At 46.1% G+C, this 17817-nt stretch overlaps 1 protein-coding gene across 7 annotated transcripts in view; it reads right to left on the reverse strand.

Moving 5' to 3' along the window:
* KDM2B (lysine demethylase 2B) overlaps nucleotides 1-17817 on the reverse strand; it is a 115779-nt gene that overhangs the window by 94219 nt on the left and 3743 nt on the right. For 6 of the 7 annotated variants that reach the window (XM_079149504.1, XM_079149508.1, XM_079149510.1 and 3 more), the window contains exons 3-4: nucleotides 17009-17087; nucleotides 15652-15698 (exon numbers count right to left, since the gene is read on the reverse strand). In XM_079149504.1, the coding sequence (XP_079005630.1) occupies nucleotides 15652-15698; nucleotides 17009-17087 (126 nt within the window). The remainder of the gene's footprint in view (nucleotides 1-15651; nucleotides 15699-17008; nucleotides 17088-17817) is intronic. The other variant, XM_079149513.1, reaches the window with a different exon arrangement.

The raw sequence follows: 17817 nt of genomic DNA on the forward strand, positions 1-17817 counted from the left end.
GCACTGGGTTCAATTCTCAGCACCATGTGTAAATAAAATAAAGACATTGTGTCCATCTACAATGAAAAAAAGTAAAAAAAGAATGCTTCAGTAATAATAACAACAACAACAAAGAAAATAACCAAACAAAAAACAAAACAAAACTAAAAATTAAAATAGAAGGAAAAACACAGTTGTGAATTTTAGTGAGAGGACCCATATAAAATGCTAGATGGTTCAATCCCTGGCACCAAAAAATAAATTAATTAACTTAATGTAATTGATAAATAAATGTTGAACACAAAGAAGGCACTAGGGGAAAATCGGCTTCCCCTTCCTGGGCCAACCCCAGTTATTCTGCTAATGTGTCTCTGGCTACTCAGGCACCTCCAGAGGTCCTGGGAGTAGCATGGCCATGCCCCAAAATGACACATCCAAGTCCAAACCCCTGACACCTGGGCATGTGACCCTGTTTGAAAACAGGATCATTACAGAAGTCAGCAAACCAAAATGAAGTCATGCTGGATAGGTAGGCCTGAAACCAGTAACTGTTGTCCCTATAAGACAAGGGAACTTTGTACCCGGACACACAGAAGGAAGATAGTCATGTGAGGAGAAGGCCGAGACTGGAGGGATGCAGACACCAGCAAGGGACAGAAGCTGAGGGAGGCAGGTCCTCCCCAGGACCCTTCAGGACACCTTGATTTCAAACTTTTAGCCTCCAGAACCATGAGAAGATAACTTCTGTGGTCTTTTGTTATTGTTCTTGTTGTTTGTTTGTTTGTTTTGGGTTTTGAGGATTGAATCCAGGGACACTTTACCACTGAGCGAAATCCCTGGCCCTTTTTTTATTTTGAGACAGTTGCTTAGGGCCTTGTAAGTTGCTGAGGCTGGCTTTGAACTTGCAATCCTCCTGCCTCAGCCTCCTGAGCTGCTGGGATTATAGGCAAGTGCCATGGGGCCTAGCACATTTGTGTGGTCTTAAGCCGCCCAGTGTGTACTGTTACTGCAGCCTAGGAAACCAATAAAACAGCTGATGAAGGAATTACTGGGAAAGTCTTACAAGGCTCCATAAATGTCAAATATTCAGGCAGGAAAGAGTTATGCCACTATTCACCTCCCCCAGGAGCCTAGCAAGCTGCAACCGGGCAGACGCTCCACATATCCAAACTGCAAAGTACACCTAGTAGATTCACAAAGAGAAAAACACAATCCCATAGATGACATCATAACATTTTGCCCTCAACATGTGCTTGCTGTTGTCTTGTGGAGCCGGGGGTTGAACTTAGGGCCTCACACATGCTAGGCAAGACTCTACCACTAAGCCACACCCCCAACATGCCTGTCTGTCTGTCTGTCTGTCCCTCTCCCTTTCTCTCAGGGACCGAACCCAGGAGCATTCCATTAGCCTAGCACACATTAGTCCTGAGTTCCATCCCTAACACCAGGGCTATATCCCTAGCCCTTTTTATTTTTTGTGAAATCTAAATTGCGATCCTCCTCTTGAGCTGCTGGGATTACAGATGTGAACACTTTAACCCTGCTATTCAATAAATTTTTCTGGTCTCTTGTTTCTTGTCTTTCTCTCCTACCATTCTATAAGTACTGTGAGTTGTATCTGGCTAGCTCATTCCTCTATTCCAGATTTCTAGACAGGAGCCTCGCATGTACTAGGAGCTCAGTAAGTATTTGATGAATGAATCAATGCATGCTGTTATTGACTCTTATGTCCTGCCTGGTGTAGGACACATGTCTTCACATGTAAATTACAGATGACCTGAAGAAAGGGCCTGAGGACCTGTGGGTGGGTGTGTGTAGCCCTGCCTATGGCAAGGAAGACAAACCCCACCACTACTGCTGAGAAAATACACAGCAGTTCTGAGCAGCCAGGAGCCCCAGCTCTGGAAGCACGTGACTAAACACAGGACAGACACCATTTTACTCTTGGGGGCACTAACCAGGCCCCCAGGTCCTCCATTGCAATCCCTGGTCTCCCATGCTCCCTCCCTGCCCTCTGCTCCTCTGTAGCTTTCCACTGTCACAGAGGCCACTGGAAACCAAAGCTGGAAGATTCATCCCCAGGCCCAGGTCCCCAGCTGACCCCACCTCTCAGCCTGCCCCGCCCGCTGGTGAAAGGGGAGTCCGGACTTGGAGTGGCTGAACTCAGTCACATTCCTGCCTCCGGGCAGAGCTGTGGGGAGCAGCTGGGACAGAATGACAGCATTAGGAGCAGAAGGCTGGGACACTTTGTTCTAAGAATAGCTTCCTTAGTGTGCTGGGAGTTCGGTCCAGCTTCCCAGGTGTCCCGGAAATCACAATCCATGGGAGGGGTCAGGGTGGGTGTCGAGGGAGGGAGAAAGGAAGAGGCGTCTGGGTGCTCTGGGTCCCATGGACCACCCCGGCCCCCAGGGAAACGATGGCAGCACTGCCTGGCAGGCAGCGGGAAATGCAGGCCCCACGGCAGCTGCCTGCAGAGGCAGGTGATTTGGGTAGAAGCAACTGTGCATTTGGGCGTCTCCTCTGGGGTAAGGGCCAACTCTAGCCCAAAGAGCAGACATGGGGAAGTTTCTTTCCACAGACAGATCCCAGCCAATGAATGACAAAGGAGTGACAGAATCAGACCATCACCACTGTGCAGCTGCTGAGGAACTAATGGCGCTAGACACCGAGCATCAAAGGCTGCTCACATCAGAGAGAGAATGAGGCCCGATATTTCAAGCCTCCTGATGGAAGAGCAGAACACCAACAATGAAGCAGTCCTGCTAGACATGAACGAATGAGAGAAAGACAGAGGCCTGGAATGGGGCTTTCCTTCCTTCTTTCTTTCTTGTTTTTTTTTCTTTCTTTCTTTTTTTTTTTTTTTTTGGTGGTGCAAGGCATTGGGCATGCATGGTAATGCCCTACCACTGAGCTGTACCTCCAAGAGGGACCATCACATGCAACTATCCACTCACAGGAACGTCAGAGGATAGAAGGGCATGTTACACAACTCTACAGGATGCCACCAGAGGGAGAACCCAGGAAGTACCAGAGACTTCGAACACTTAACGGTCCAGAGTAGTCACCTTATTAATATTCTGATTCATGACTATCAAAAAAAAGAAAGAAAGAGAAAAGAAAAGGGCTGGGGCTGTTGCTCAGTGGCAGAGGCCTTGCCTAGCATGGGTGAGGCACCACTGGGTTTGATCCTTAGCACAGCATAAAAAAAAAAAACATAAAATAAAGGCATATTGTCCATCTACAACAACAACAACAAAAGTTGGGCAAGGTAGCACACACCTATATAATCCCAGAGGCTGAGAGGTTGAGGCAGGAGGATTGCAAGTTCCAGGCAATTCAGTGAGACCCTGTCTCAAAATAAAACATGAAAAAGGGGCTAGGGATTGTGGCTCAGTGGTTAAGTAAGTGCTCCTGGGTTCAATTCCTGGTATCGAAACAAAAGAAGTAGTATTTTAAAAGATTAGGGGTGATCTTAGTAATGTGCTTATTTTTTAAAATTCCTTCTCATTTAGAATTATAAACTGAAAAGCACGCAATGGTGTAATGTCTGGATAAGCTTCAAATACTGCAGGTAAGGAGGAAGTAGACGTAACTGCGATGGGGCAGAATGGACCATGGAGGATCAGGTACTAGGCCCGGGTGATGGGTACATCGGAGTTCATGATACTTTGTCTACTCTTGTGTGTTATTTTAAATTCTCAGGCTGAGGAGCTAGCTCAGTGGTAGAGCATTTGCCTGCCACGTACAAGGCCCTGTGTTCCATCCCTAAGCTCTGGGGGGGAAAAAGGAAAATTCTGCAATAGAAAATTTTCATTTTTTTTTAAAACTCCAGTTCTGCTACTCACTAGTCCCGGCTTAAAGAACTCACAAAGCCTTTCTAGAATTAAAAGAACTTTATTTATAAAAAGGGTCATAATGTTAAGTGCCTAACACAGCAACTGGCACAGGTTAGGGTCTGTAATATACTTAGCCACCTAGGAAGTCTGGGCCTGTGGGAAGTTCTGAAAACAGGGGAGGTGCCCCAGGTCAACCAAAAGGGAAAGGGGGCTCTTTCTCCCCTAACATGAACTTCCTGGCACCCTGATTTTAACATGAGTCACCAACCCCACTGGGGCCCCTTCATTCCCCTGTGAAAAACCAGGCTGGAGGCAGAGGTGCCTGACCTCTTCCCATAATCGAGGCCCACGGGAGGCCACGGATTGCACCAAGGCTGCCTGCAAGGAGGGCACTCAGGCCAGTGCCAAGAGCCCTAGACTGAGTTCTAGGCCCAGCAACCTGAAAGACCCTTTTCTAGGCTTCAGTTGGCTCCTGCGTAAAGGCAGGAAGAAGCCTTTATACTTATTTTTTTCCCTTTGCCAAAGAACTGTTTCTTCAAACAGAAGCTTTGACAAAAGTCAAATTCATAAATGACAACAAGTTGTTCAGGATGGAGCAGAAGGCAGCGACCTCGGAATTCAGACCAGGTTCCCGGGATTTCCCTGACAGTCACTGGGTGGTTTTTAGGTCCTTTCTCAGGGCTGACATACTGACTGTTGGTCCAGTTCCTGAATACTCACTTCCTTTCCCGTCAGTGTTAACTGGAGGAAATCTGGGCCAGGTCTTTCAGCAAGAGGCTCAGCACCAGGAGGAGGAGGTAAGTGCCCCAAAGGGACAAAAGGGACAGATTGCTGGGGTGGGAGAAGTCACCCCTGGAGCAGGTGACAGGGAAAAACTGCCCATTGGAACTAGTAAAGGATCCACAATACTGGAACTCTTGGGCCCTGAAATCAATATGTTCCTGGGGGAAATGTTCCACCTCCAAGCAAAGCCAGGAGTTCCTAAGTAGGCCAGCAGCTTCCCTGTTCCTGCTCCCTCTGCCCCATCCCTCCCTGGCTCCCTCCAGGTCTCACAGTGCACACATGCAACAGACTTCAGCTACAGAAATTAATCCAGGGCCCTGTGGCCCGTGCTCTGAAGCCTCCATCTGTCAGCTCCAAGAGACAAGGACGCAGAGCCAGAGGACACTGATCAAAGTCACCTTGAAGGCTAACAGGAAGCACACACAAGCACTGACCCCAAACTCCCCCTCAAACCTGCTTCTTCAGAAAGGTCACAGAGCTGTTCCCCTCTGCAGTCCTGAAATGCCATTTGTCACTCCCAGGCTTCTGATCTGGTTTTACATCCTGCTCCTTGGGAGTAGCTCCACAACCATCTAACACTAGCAGCATGTGTTGGGGGAATCACTGGCTCCGGGTTCAAATCCACCTCAACCCTACTGTTTCTGGCAATGAGGCCTTGGGTATGTCCCTGAACCTCTCTGGGCCTCAGTCTCCTCCTCTGTAAAGCGGAGATACAAGACCCAGCACCATTACTGAAAGCGCTTGGTAAACTTGATAGCAGGGGTTCTCTTGAAGACCCTGTTCCAAACTGAGAGTTCAAGAACACAGGAAAGGAGAAGCAATGAGATCAGGAGTCACTGCACAACAAAGGACAAGCCTCCCCAGTCAAGAGCTCAGTTTCCTCATTATGAAAGGAGAGAATGGGTGCCAATGCGCCCGGGTGTTCCTAGGCCCTGCAGTTTTCAGGCTCCTCACCTCGGCACCTGTTTGCTTTTGTTGTTGTTGCTGTTTTCTCAGAACTGGGAGTTGAACACAGGGGCTCTATACCATGAGCCCCAGCCCCAGCCCTTTTTATTTATATTTTATTTGAGACAGAGTCTCACTAAGTTGCCAAGGCTGGCCTCGAACTTGCAAGCCTCCTGTAGCTGGGACTATGAGCATGTGCCATCATGACTAGCATCTCAGCACCTTTTTAAATGACCCCAGGACTGATCTCTGTGGCAAAACCCTGACCGTCAGAGGGACCTAGGGGACACAAATGTAGACTGACAAATCTGAGCTAAACCCAACCAAGCAAGAAAATCTACAAAGTTACCCAAGACAACAATCAACAAGGGAAACCTGGATGAGGAGAGAATGAGAGCCAGCCACAGTGCCACGCACAAGGTAGGACGGCCGGTGCTGCGGCCAGTCAGATCCGGGAACACACTCACTACCTACATGACCACGGTCAAGACGCCCTGAGCCTCAGTTCTGATATCTATAAAATGGGAAACGGGCTGGGCATAGCTCAGTGATAGAGAGCTCGTCCTAGGTTCAATTCCCAGCACCACCCAAAACAAACAAAACCCAAGAAAAACTAAAGCAAAAAAAAAAAAAAACCATTTTACCTTCTAAAAGGTAAACTTTGGTGACCTTTAGTACATATATGTATGCATATACATACATACATAACTCACATTGCCCAACACAAAGGGTTTAAAATATCCCTTCAACACTGAATTTCCTTAGTGTCTTTGTCAATTTTCAACTTGCCATAAATTTATTTTTGAACTCACTATTCTGTTCCATTAATCTGTAGTCTGTCCTTAAGCCAATACCACATTGCTCTGATTACTGTGGCTTTATGTGTAAGTTTAAAGTCTGGTTTTTTTTTTTGTTTGTTTTTTAATTTTGCCTACTTTAGGTCTTTTGCATGTCCATGTAATGCATGATCCCAAAGTTGATTTTAGGATCAATGTGTCAATTTCTATCAAAAAAGAAAAAAAGGGCTTGCTGAGGTTTTGATTAGGATTGTTCAATTTACAGACCAATTTGAAGAAATTAAAATTTGACAATATGTTAAAAAAAAAAAAAAAAGACTAAGGGAGGAGGATCACAAATTCAAGGCCAGTCTCAGCAACTCAAGGAGACCCTGTCTTGAAATTAAAAAAAAAAAAAAAAACCAAGGGCTGGGGAATGTAGCTAGGTGGAAAGTGCCCCTGAGGATCCAATCCCCAGTACTTAAAAAAAAAAAAAAAGTCAGAGTGGCACCGGCTTCAGGATAGGCAGATGGATAAATGGAACAAATCAGAGCATCCAGAAACAGCCCCACAAATGCAGCCACCTGATACAGGAGAAAAGAGCACTCCAGTGCCAGGGGAGAGGGTATCCCTTTCAGTAATGGTGCTGGGTCAACTGGATATCCATATGGGGAGGAAAAAAGAATCCTGACTCCCATCTCCTCCCAAACATGAAAATCAATTCCAGATGAACTACGGATTTCAATGTGAGGGTTCAGGGCTGGGGATGTAACTCAGTAACAGAGCACTTGCCTATCATGTGTGAGGCCCTGGGTTCAATCCCAGCACCACGTTAATAAAAAAGTGAGGGTTCAAACAATAAAGCTTTTTGAGAAAAATATGTGAACATCTTTTTGACCTTGGAGTAAGCAAAATTTTCAGAAGAATTAAAGGACAAAGCAAAGCTAAGTAGTATCTGTTAAAGTTAAGAACTTTGAGCTGGATGTGATGGCATACCCCTATGACCCCAGCGACTCTGAGGCTGAGACAGGAGGATCAAAAGTTCAAAGCCAGGCTCTGCAATTTAGGAAGGCCCAAAGCAACTTAGTGAAACCCTGTCTCAAAATAAAAAGGACTGGAGATGTTGCTCAGAGGCAAAGTACTACTGGGTTAAATTGCTAATACCCTAATACCCCCTTCCCCACAAGAAAGAACTTCTTTGGGGCACAAGCTCCTGTATCCCAGTTTACTTGGGAGGCTGAGGCAGGAGGATTACTTGAGCCCAGGAGCCCAGGGTCAGTCTAGGCAACATAGTAAGACCCTGTCTCAAAAAGGAGAATTTTCCAGCGACTCAAGAGGTTGAGGCAGAAGGATCGTGAGTTCGAAGCTGACCTCGGCGACTCAGAAAGGCACTTAGCAACTCAGCAAGATTCTCTCTAAATAAAATACAAAAAAGGGCTGGGGATGTGGCTCAGTGGTTAAGCATCCCTGGGTACAATCGCTGGTACCAAAAAGAGAGAGAGAGAAAATTTTTAGGAAGCTGGGTTATAGTTCAATTTTTAGGAGGCTGGGGTAAGGCCCTGGGCTCAATCACCAGCACCACAAAAATAATAAACAATAAATAACAGCTAACAGCCAGGCATGGTAGCACATGCCTGTAATGCCAGCAATTCAGGGGCCTGAAGCGGAAGATTCCAAATTCAAAGCCAGCCTCTGCAAACATGTAAGACCCTCAGCAAAGTATGGAGAACCTGTCTCAAAACAAAAAATAAAGAGGTCTGTGGGTATGGGTGTAGCTCAGCAGTAGAGTACCCCTGGGTTCAATCCCCAGCACAAAAAAAGAAAGAAAGAAAAAAATAAAGAATGTTAAAAGACAGCCCATAAAATTAGAGAAGATTCTTTAATATATATATCCAGTAAAAAAATTCATATCCAGAATACATAAAAAATCCTAATGATAAAGGCTAAATCCTGTCTTTCCCCAAAATTCATATGTTGAAGTTCTAACCTAAGGGAGTCAGGAGTAGGCAAAAATTTCTTAAACAAGACAAAAAAAAATCTGAATGGACTTTCTGAGTGCAGTGGTACACGCCTGTAATCCCTGCAGCTTGTTGGGGGAACAGGGCTGAGGTGAGAAGATCAGATCGCAGGCCCAAGGCCAGTATCAGCAATTTAGCAAGACCCTATCCCTAAACAAAAATAAAAAGCTTAGCAGTACAATGCTCAGGGGTCAATCCTCAGAACTGCAAAAGAAACAAAAAAGGAACCAAGAAAAGTTACATTGTCTCTGTTAAGAATTAAAATTAAGGGCTGGGCTATAGCTCAGAGGCAGAGCACTTGCCTAGCATGTATGAGACCCTGGGTTCCATCCTCAGCACCAAATAAAAATAAACAAATAAAGGCATGCTGTCCATACACAACTACAAAAAAAGTTTAAAAAAAAAAAAAAAGAATTAAAATTAAGTGCCAGGTCAGGCAAAATGGTGAGTGCCTGTAATGCCAGCATCTCAGGCACCTGAGGCAGGAGGATCACAGGTTCAAAACCAGCCTCAGCAACTTAGTGAAGCCCTAAGCAACTTAGCAAGACCCTGCCTCAAAAAAAAAAAAAAACTAAAAAGAGCTGGGGATGGGGCTCAGTGGTTAAGTCCCTGGGTTCAATCCCCGGTACCAAAAAAAAAAAAAAAAAAAAAAAGAAAGGAAATTGTGCGGGGTCCAAGATTACTTTCAAATTACCCAGGAGAACCTCAGAATATAACTGTGTTTGGGAATAGGGTCACTAAAGAGGTCTTTAAGTGCTGGGCCTATAATTCCAGCAGCTCAGGAGGCTGAGACAGGAGAATCAAGAGTTCAAAGCCAGTCAGCAATTTATCAAGACCTTGAGCAACTCAGAGAGACCCTGTCTCTAATAAAATACAAAATGGGGCTGGGGATGTGGCTCAGTGGTCAAGTGCCCCTGGGTTCAACTCCTGGTACAAAAAAAAAGAGGTGATTAAGTGAAAATGAAATATTTTAGGGCAGGCCCTCATCCAAAATGACTGGAGTCCTAAGAAGAAGAGGAGATGAAGACAAAGATGCATGTAGAGGAAAAACCATGTGAAGCAGGAATAAAATGGTCAACAAGAGGCCAAGAAGAGAGGCTTGAAAGAAAACAAACCTGCTAATACCTTGATCTCAGACTTTTCAGGCTCCAAAACTGTGAGAAAATGAATTTCTGCTATTAAAGGCCTCCCAGTCTATGATACATTGTTATGGCAACTCTAGCAAATAAATGTACCTTCCAATCAATAAGAGCCTACTGGGCTGGGGTTGTGGCTCAGGGGTAGAGCGCCTGCCTGGCATGTGTGAGGCACTGGGTTTGATTCTCAGCACCACATAAATAAGTAAAAGCACCGTGTCCATCTACAACTAAAAAATAATAAGAGAGGGCTGAGGAAAAAGCTCGGTTGGTAGAGTGCTTGCCTTGCAAGCACAAGGCCCTGGGTTCAATCCCCAGCACCGCAAAAAAATAAATAAATAAATGAATAAATAATAATAATAATAAGAGACTACTCCAGGCATAGGAGGCATGCACCTATAATCCCAGTTACTCAGGAGGCCAAGGAAGGAGGAACACAAGTTCAAGGCCAGCCTATGCAATTTAGGGAGAACCTATCTTGAATAAAACGGGCTGGGGGTGTAGTTCAGTGGACAGCACTTGCCTAGCATGCCTGAGGCCCTGGGTTCAATTCCTAGGATCAAAAAAATAGTAATAAAACATAAAATATAAAAATAGTATTTATTTAAAATAATGGGAAAAAGGCTTGATCAAACATTTCACAAAAGAGCACAGCCAAAGAGCCATTAAACATATGAAGTGGAGTTCAATTACATCAATCATTAGTGAAATGCAAAAAAACACAGTGATACAACTCTACACCCACCAGCCGGGGAGCACAGCTAAAATAAGAATATCGGCACTAATTCCTTAGGATGATTATTTGACAGTATCAGCGAAAACTGAACATACGTACACACTCTATGCCCAACGGTAGTTCATGCGTATGTTCACTAAAATCATGTTTTAGAATGCTCTCAGCAACACTCTACATATAGCCTTAAACTAGCAGCTACCCAGGTGCCCATCAACAGTAGAATGAATAAATTATAAAATATTCACATAATGGAAAACTACACAGCAATAACTATCAACACCCAGACACAACAAATAATGTAGGTGAATCTCATAAGGGCAAGGTTGATTGCCAGGTGTACAACTGTAATCCCAGACTCCAGAGGCTGAGGTGGGAGGATGGCAAATTCAAGGCTAGCCATAGCAATTTAGCAACGCTCTGAGCAATTTAGCAAGACCCTGTCTCAAAATAAACAGGGCTGACGATGTGACTCAGTGGTGAAGCCCTTGGGTTCAATCCCCAGTACCAAAAAAAAGCAAAGTGGACAAAGTTGAGTGACGAGAAGCCAAAAGCGAAAGAGGGCATACAGGATGATTCCACCAAACATAAAGTAGGAAAATGGCAGAACTCACTCCTGCCCTCAGGGTGACAGAGGAGGGGAGGGGTCAGATGGGACTGCAGTGGATTCTGGTGTGCTGGCTACCCTGTTGTGTTGGCTTAGTTAAAATGACTCGGCCAGGCGTGGTGGTGCATGCCTACAGTCCCAGATGCTCAGGAGGCAAAAAAGTTTGAAGCCAGTCAGGGCAATTTAGCAAGACCCTATCTCAAAATTAAGAAAAAAAAAATTTTTTTTAAAGGGCTGGGGATGTAGCTCATTGTAAAGCACTTGCCTACTGTGGGCAAAGCCCTGGGTTCAATCTCTAATACTGAAAAAAGAAAAAAATTAACAGATACAGTTAATGTATGCACACCTATCTATATGTACATTTTACTTTAAGTGTTTTTTGGTTGTTCTTTTTTTTTTTAATGTAATGTTACAGAAAGGGAAACTATTTTTTGATATTTTTGTTTTTTTCCTTGTGTTATTAGAAATTGAACTCAGGGCCCCAAGCTGAACTCTATCTCCAGCCCCCTTTTAAATTTTATTTTGAGACAAGTTCCCAATAAATTGCCTAGGCTGGCCTTAAACTTGCCCTCCTCCTCCCTGAGCAGAGTCTACAGCCCACACTGTGGCCTGAACAGCGAGCCAAGCACCTTTCTCACACAGCCACCTGGCTGGGCCAGCCCTCCCACACTCCCCTCCTGCGGAGAACTCCTGGTTTATGTTAGGGACACTTCTGTCACCCAGAAACCCTAGAGAACTGTTGCTTCCCCAACTCAGTCGGCCTGATTCTGCTGGGGCTGACCTAGGCCCCAGCACTAGCTGTGGGGTTGGGCTAAGTCTATCAGAGCCAAGCCAGACACACCGCATGGAAGTCTCTGGGTCGGGGAAGGAGGACCCTGAGCGGGGATGATGTTAACCTGGAGCCACTGGCTCTAGCTTTTTGCCCACATGGGGCGATACTTGCCTGAAACCAAAAGAGTCAGAAAGAGGAAGCAAAGCATGACACAGGAAAAGACAGGAAACCTCCTGGAATCATCTTGGAGCACCTAAGTCTAGTTGTGCCTGTAGATTACGCACTGGACTTATATAAGTCAATAAATTCTGTTTTGCTTAGGCCGGCTTGAGTTACATTTGTCACTTCTGTCAAATGTGCCTATCACCACTCCCCAGAAGCCTGCGCACACTCAGATGAAAGTGGATACTTTGATACCCCACACTGGCTGCAGCCACGGGCACCCCTCACAGCATCAGAGTGCACCACACCTGCCCAAAGCACTTACTATTTATCATTCATTTGATCATGACAGATGCCAAGAGAGATGGAGCTGGCTTACTGTTCCTGCTTTCTGTGCCCTCCTACAAAATAGCACTGACAAGGATGTTGGAACCATCTAACTGGATCCTTCTGTATCCTCCTTGATAAGAATGAGGCTCAAGGGAGGAAGAGATAGGCTGGACACATCCAGAGTAAAACAAAAACCTCAAAAGCCTTGAGAAGCTTTCCAAAGGGCCAGGTGAGGAACGTTATTTGAGAAATCTTGCCGGGTGCACTGGTGCACACCTGTAATTTTCCAGTGACCCGGGAAACTGAGGCAGAAGATTCACAAGACACTGGTACAAAATAAAAAAGGGCTGGGGAGGTAGCTCAGTGCAAGAGCAACCCTGGGTTCAATCCCCAGTATAGCAAAAAAAAAAAAAAAGGAAAGCTGCTATTACTGAAGTTGTGTGAAGATGCCTCAACCCTAGATTTGAGAACTTGGCTTTAATACTTGCTCATACACATAGTAAATAACAATAGGGCCTTATCGGGCATAATGCTAAGAATTCACTCATTTTCTTATAATCCTTCTTCAAAGTAGATTCTGTTATTAGCTCCATTATCAGATGAAGAAACTGAGACCTAGTCAAGTTAGCTTGCCCCAAATCACTCGGTTAAGTAGCAAAGGTGACCTCAAAGCAAGGTTGTCACACAGCAAAGGCTGGGCCGAGCTGGAGGCACCAGTTCAAGTTCCTGTGCACAGAGCTGATTTAATGGGTGCACGGGGGCTGGGGCTGGGGCTCGGGTGGAACGCTCACCTAGCACATGTGAGGTCCCGGTTCCATCCTCAGCACCACATGAAAATAAAATAAAGGTACTGTGCCCACCCACAAAAAAAATAAATAAGGGGCACACTGTCCCATCTTCTGCCCTTGATGGAATAGTTTTATCCCCTTCAGCTCTGATGTTCACTTCTTCAGTGTATCTAGGAATCCAGTTTTAAGAAAAAATAAAAATTGCCAGGTATGGTGGCACATGCCTGTAATCCCAGTGATGTGGGAGACTGAGGCAGGAGGATTTCAAGTTTGAGGCCAGTCTCAGCAACTAAGCAAGACCTCATCTCAAAAATTCATTGTTCTATTTATTTATTTATTTTTGGTGCCAGGGATTAAACCCAGAGGTGTTAACCACTGAGCAACATCCCCAGCCCTTTTTATTATTCACTTTAAGACAGGGTCTCACTAAGTTGCTGAAGGCCTTGCTAAATTGCAGAGGCTGTCCTGGAATTTGGGACCTTCCTGCCTCAGCCTCTGGAGCTGCTGGGATTATAGGTGTATACCACTGCACCCAACAACAAAAAATTTTAAAAAAGGGCTGGGGATGGAGCTCAGTGGTAGAGCATCCCTAGAGTCAATCCACAGTTTGGGGGGTTGGGGGGCAGACAATAATAAGTGTTGGTGAGGATGAGGAAAAACAAAAACCCTCATATGTAGCTGATGAGAGTGTACAATGGCAGAGCTGCTGTGGGAAGCCAGGCTGATAGTTCCTCAGGAAGCCTAACACTGTCACCATATGTTATGGTTTCCATGTACCACAGAAGCAGTATTGGGAGGTGGGACACAGTGGAAAATATTTGGGTCATGGATTGGATTAAAGCTTTTCTCATGGGACTGGATTAGTTACCATGATAGAGGTGAAGTAGTATGATGCTCTCACTAGAAGCCAAGCAGATGCCAATACCATGCTCTTGAACTTCCCAGCCTCTAGTACCATGAACCAAAATAAACCTCTCTTCTTTATAAATTATCCAGTCTCGGGTATTCTGTTACAGCAACAGAAAATGGATTAAACCACCACATGACCCAGTAATTCCACTCCTCAGTACTATAGAGAATTAAGAGAAATGAAAATGTAAGTTTACACAAAACCTTTTATATGAATATTCCTTGCATTATTCATAACTTCCCAAAATGGAAACAACCAAAATGTGTATCAGCACATGAGTGGATCAACAGAACATGGTCAATCCATACAATGGATGTATTGAATACATCCCTAATGTGTTAGATATGTTATAACACACACTTAGTGTGTATAAGATGCTGGGTGCAATCCTTTGTACCAAGAAAAAAAAAAAGGAATGAAGCACTGATTCATGCTGGGTGAAAGCACCCAGTTACAAAAGATCAGTATTATTTGATTCCAGCTGGGCTTGTTGACACACACCTATGATCCCAATCACACCAGAGGCTGAGGCAAGAGAAGCACAAGTTCTAGGCCAGCCTGGGCAACTTAGCAACACCCTGTCTCAAAATAAAAAATAAAAAGGGCTGGCTGAGGATGAAGCTCAGTTGTAGAGCAACTGAGTCAAACCCAAATTCCCTCCTGGGGCCTATAAGACCCTAATGACCTAGCCCTGCAACTTCCACCACCTCTCCCATTACTTTCCCCTCACTCTCTCAGGTCCTCCACACACTGAGCTTATCCTCACCTCCTGGCATATGCACTTGCTCATCTCTCAACCTAAAATATTCTAGAATGTTCTTTTGGGGGGGTTGGGGATATAGCTTAGTGGTAGAGTGCTTGCCTACCAAGTGGGAGACCCTGGGTTCAATCCCTAAAACTGCCAAAGAAAAAGAAAAAAAAAAAAAAAAAAAAAAAAGACCTTGGGATGTGGCTCAGTGGTAGAATGCTTGCTTTGCACCCAGGAGCCCCTGGGTTTGATCTCCAGACCTGCTCCACCCCACTAAAAAAGTGCCTTTGAATGTTCTTTCCCAAGGCTGATTCTTGTCAGTCAGGTCTTTGTCCAAATGCCCCCCAGCCACTCAGAGGCTCTTCCCAACTACCTTGCCTAAAATAACGCCCCACCATGCGCGCGTCACATTAAGGGTGGCAATAGCTCTTATCACACTGGAAAAGATAGGCAGTTTACTTTTTTGTTGCCTGTTGCCGTAACCAAAAGGGCAGGAACCATAGCTGTCATATTCAAGGTCCACCACATTGGCAAGGAAAGATTTTCCGGAAAGAATGGATTTAATGGAAGACTTCTTTTAAGATCTGAAATGCCACCTGCTGCCTGATCCAGAGTTCAGAGCACCAAGTCTTCAGCCACACTCTGCAGGTGCCCAGGGAGTTAACAGGCATTTGCTGAGCCCCGTGTGGCTTACAAGCCCCGCCCTAGGCTTGTCTAGAACCCTGAAGAAGCAGGAGGACTAATCCCTCCCCCGGAAAGAGCCTGAAAGTCTTTAGGGGTCACAAAGCACCCAGTGTTTACCCAGCAACTCACAAACAAACGGCAAAACAGAGATCTAAGATTGCATATTGCTGACACCCAAGCTGGAGGCGAGGGTCCAAATCAGCCTCATAAAAGCATGTAACGGCAAACACTCTGATCCAGGGCTCCTCAGGACTTTGCAACCTGACCTGCCCTCCACAATGAGAGGGTTGCAAGCTCACGCCTGCCCCTGCCCCCTCCCAAGAGGAGTTTCTTTTTAGAGGCAGTTAAAAGTCTAAGTGGGCAGGTGGTAGTGAAGGCCTCTCCCTTTTCCCTTCTGTTGCCTAGTTCAGCATCTCTGAGTCACGCACACAGCCAGCAACTTACCCACTAGGAGTTTGACATCTCGGACTGTGAAATCAGGGTCTGGCATCCTAGAGAGAGAAGCACAGACTTTGGTGAGAAGCCAGAAACAACAGAGCCAGACTCTACCCTGCCCAGGTTGAAGCCATTTTTCCAAGAGGGGTCCTTGCTCTCTGTTTGGAATCCAAAATGAGATAACCCGGATAGAGGGCAGCAGATCCCGCAGTATCTCAAAGGAGGGTCACCCAGAAACCATGGTGCCCCCTCTCCACCCCTAAAAGCACATCAAACCTGAACCTCAGCCAGCACTGTGCCCGCCTATAAGACCAGTGACTCGGGAGGCTGAGGCAGGAGGATCACAAGTTCAAAGCCAGCCTCAGCAAATTAGTGAGACCCTAAACCACTTAGTGAGACCCTGTCTCAAAATAAAAAAGGGCTGGGGATGTTTCTCAGTGGTTAAGCACTCCTGGATTCAATCTGTGGTGTCCAAAAACAAAAACAAAGAAACAAAAAACCCTGAAGCTCCGCAGAGGATAGGACATCTACCTTCGCCCAACCCTCATGCTGCAGGAAGACTCAAGTGTGGGGTCAAGGGCCAAACACCTGCTGTCTTTTAGGGGCAGGCGGCCCTCTCTGTACCTCTTTTCTCCCTCTAAAAATTACTCTCCACAGTTGTATGGAAAGTGGGAAGAACCCCTTTAAGTTCAGAGGGAAAAGAAGACAGGGATCTGATAACACTGCGCAATGACGGGGAGCTACTGAGGAACGAAGACGCTGAAGGTTTAGTTTGGACTCCTAGGAGCGTGACTGGTGGGCGAGTCCGGCTGTAGACGCTGGAAAGGAGACGGCCTAGGATGACACCCTGAGCGTCCTCCTCTGTCCCTGCCCAAGGGGCTGGAACCTGTTCTTCCAGCCTGTCTCTGATCTCTCCCCTACCTGGAATTCTGGCAGATCTCAGCCAGAATGTAAATCAGACATAGAGGCAGGCAGAGAAAGGGGAGACGCTGGCACCCAGGGAAGCACACCCTCCACAGGAAGGGAGCCGTTTCCCACACACGGGGGCGTCTCAGCTCAGGGTCTAGGGTTGAGGAGGTGGACAGGTACGATTCTCAGTAAGAGGTCGCAACGTGAAGCCAGATGGATGGCAGCGGGGGGTCATTACTGCTCAAGTACCCTAAGTCCTCTCTGCCCAAATTCTTAAAAAAGATGTCTTTAGAGAGCTTTCCCCTTGGCCAGGCCTTGAACAAGGAGCTATTCCCAGATCATGAAAAAAGTTCCCTTAGTGATGAGCAGTGGGAAGAGGGTAGAAGAAATCCACCCAAGCTAGAAACTGAGTTAGGGAGGAAGACAGGGGAAGAGGCAATTAGTGTCAGCAACTTACTTAATTCCTAGTCCGTCCTTTTCTCGAAATATCAGGGGAACCCTGAGAGCTTCTCTCTGTACGTACTCATAGTTGAAATCTGTTTGGATATTTGAATTAAAACAAGTTGGTTAAGTTATTCAGGAGCAAATGATCCACGAGCCATTGGTGCGGGGAAGAAAAACGGCAGAGGAGGGGGTGAGGGTACACTAGAGGGAGGCGTGGGCTCGGTGGCAGAAGCTCCCTGGAAAATGACAGGGAAATGGATAGGGCCTAGTCAGAGAGAAGCCTTGCCAGTGATAGCTCCTCTGCCTACTCAGTCATTCTCCGCATGCCCCACGGGTCCGAACTTGTCAATGAACAGCCCAAGGCTAGCCAGGGTTGGGGAGGAGACGTAGAAGAGCTCCACACTGAAAGAGACCCAGCTATTGCTGAGAAAAGGGGGACAGACAGAAAAACGCATCCCTGGCTGAGCTCAGAGAGTAAAGGGACTGCAGAACTGAAGAATGCCACCTGGGAGGATCTGAAGCCCCAGAGAGGAGGCTGGGAGGAGGGCTCTCACTGTAGCTGAGCATCAGTGAAAATCTTATTGTAATATCCTGCATCGTGAAGGGGAGGGGGGGAAGCCGGTTTCCCTGGAAACTGTGTATTTGGTGCCAAAATAACTAGGGAACTGGGCACAGCTTTGTTGTCTTCGTAGTGAAATTCTGCTGGAGCCATCACAAGGCTTGCTTCCGCTGGATAACCAAGAAGGATGCTCTCCAGGTAGACTGCGCAAAGCAGGCACAGCAAGGCCCGAAGAAAAATCCACCAGGTAGTTTCCTAACTGG

This window comes from Sciurus vulgaris (genome assembly GCF_902686455.1).
Source record: "Sciurus vulgaris genome assembly, chromosome: 8".
Lineage (NCBI taxonomy): Eukaryota > Metazoa > Chordata > Mammalia > Rodentia > Sciuridae > Sciurus > Sciurus vulgaris.